General features: G+C 33.6%; 1 protein-coding gene across 1 annotated transcript; it reads left to right on the top strand.

The window, feature by feature from the left end:
* Nucleotides 1–175: 175 nt before the first annotated feature.
* Nucleotides 176–428, top strand: LOAG_19134 (hypothetical protein; the record flags this gene model as incomplete). Its single annotated transcript, XM_020451788.1, has 1 exon — nt 176–428. A coding segment is annotated over one exon (252 nt), but the record flags the coding sequence as incomplete, so codon positions are not given.
* Between the last annotated feature and the right edge of the window lie 611 nt (nt 429–1,039).

The raw sequence follows: 1,039 nt of genomic DNA, 5'->3' as shown, positions 1-1,039 counted from the left end.
AGTCTTGTGATCTAAGTTAATCAAAATAGGATGTGATAAGTTTATTTAATGACCTTAATATTTTCGTGATCAATTTTCAAATTGGGTCAATTAATTTACCTGATTGAGTAATAGAAAAATTAGATATAAACACAAATATGATAACAGTTATTTTTCAGATGTGAAAAAATACAAGTGTCCACATATCAACTGTAATGCAACCATACGGGGCAAAACCAAACATTTAGAACATGTCCAAAAACATAATGAATCATCCCGTCGTCATTGCAAGCAGCCCGGTAGTGGCGAAGAGTTCCGTAATCATTCATCAGAATTTTCTTCCCACAAAGAAGTGCATCAACCTAAATTTAAATGCGAAAGGTGTGATTTTTCCTCCAACTACAGGAATTCACTGGCTAGACACAAGGAACGTTACTGCAAAGCTTCTCGTGAGTTTCGCAAATTCAACAAAATTTTTGTCATTTCTATGAAACTGATATAATACACATGGAAATATGTTACGAAATATCTCTGATCACATCCTTTGACTCAATGAAGTGATATCTAAGAAATATTTATTCTGTGCCCAACGGAAGATTCGTAAGGCATACCTCGGCAAAACATGAAACGATCACGATGTTCATCAAGTCATTAAGTCAATCAGGTCATTCGGGCAATTAGTGTTTTTCAGGAAACTTTAACATCCACGACAACTTGGATTTAACACTAATTGCCTCAGATGCAAGTATATATAACAGTTAATGGGGTTAAGTATATATAACAGTTAATAGCAGTTCAAGTATATATAACAGTTAACTAATGGATAATTACCGGGAACAAGTAGAAATGAATTATATAATGATATGCCGCTTTATTCCCTTCAGTTTTTGCTTTTACTCAATTGGATGAAGTTGAAGATATAAGCTACAAAGAATACCAAATCCGAATCTGATCTCGTTGCAGCGAAGAATTCAGAATTATCCCTCATCCTACATTGTTCCATTAATGGCAACATGAGAATGAGTCCTTTGTTTTAAAAATAGATATGGTAAAAAAGTGA

Source organism: Loa loa (assembly GCF_000183805.2).
Source record: "Loa loa unplaced genomic scaffold supercont3.2017, whole genome shotgun sequence".
NCBI classification, from domain to species: Eukaryota; Metazoa; Nematoda; class Chromadorea; order Rhabditida; family Onchocercidae; genus Loa; species Loa loa.
Note: the sequence above shows the minus strand (reverse complement) of the source record. Positions and strands in the feature narration are given on the sequence as shown.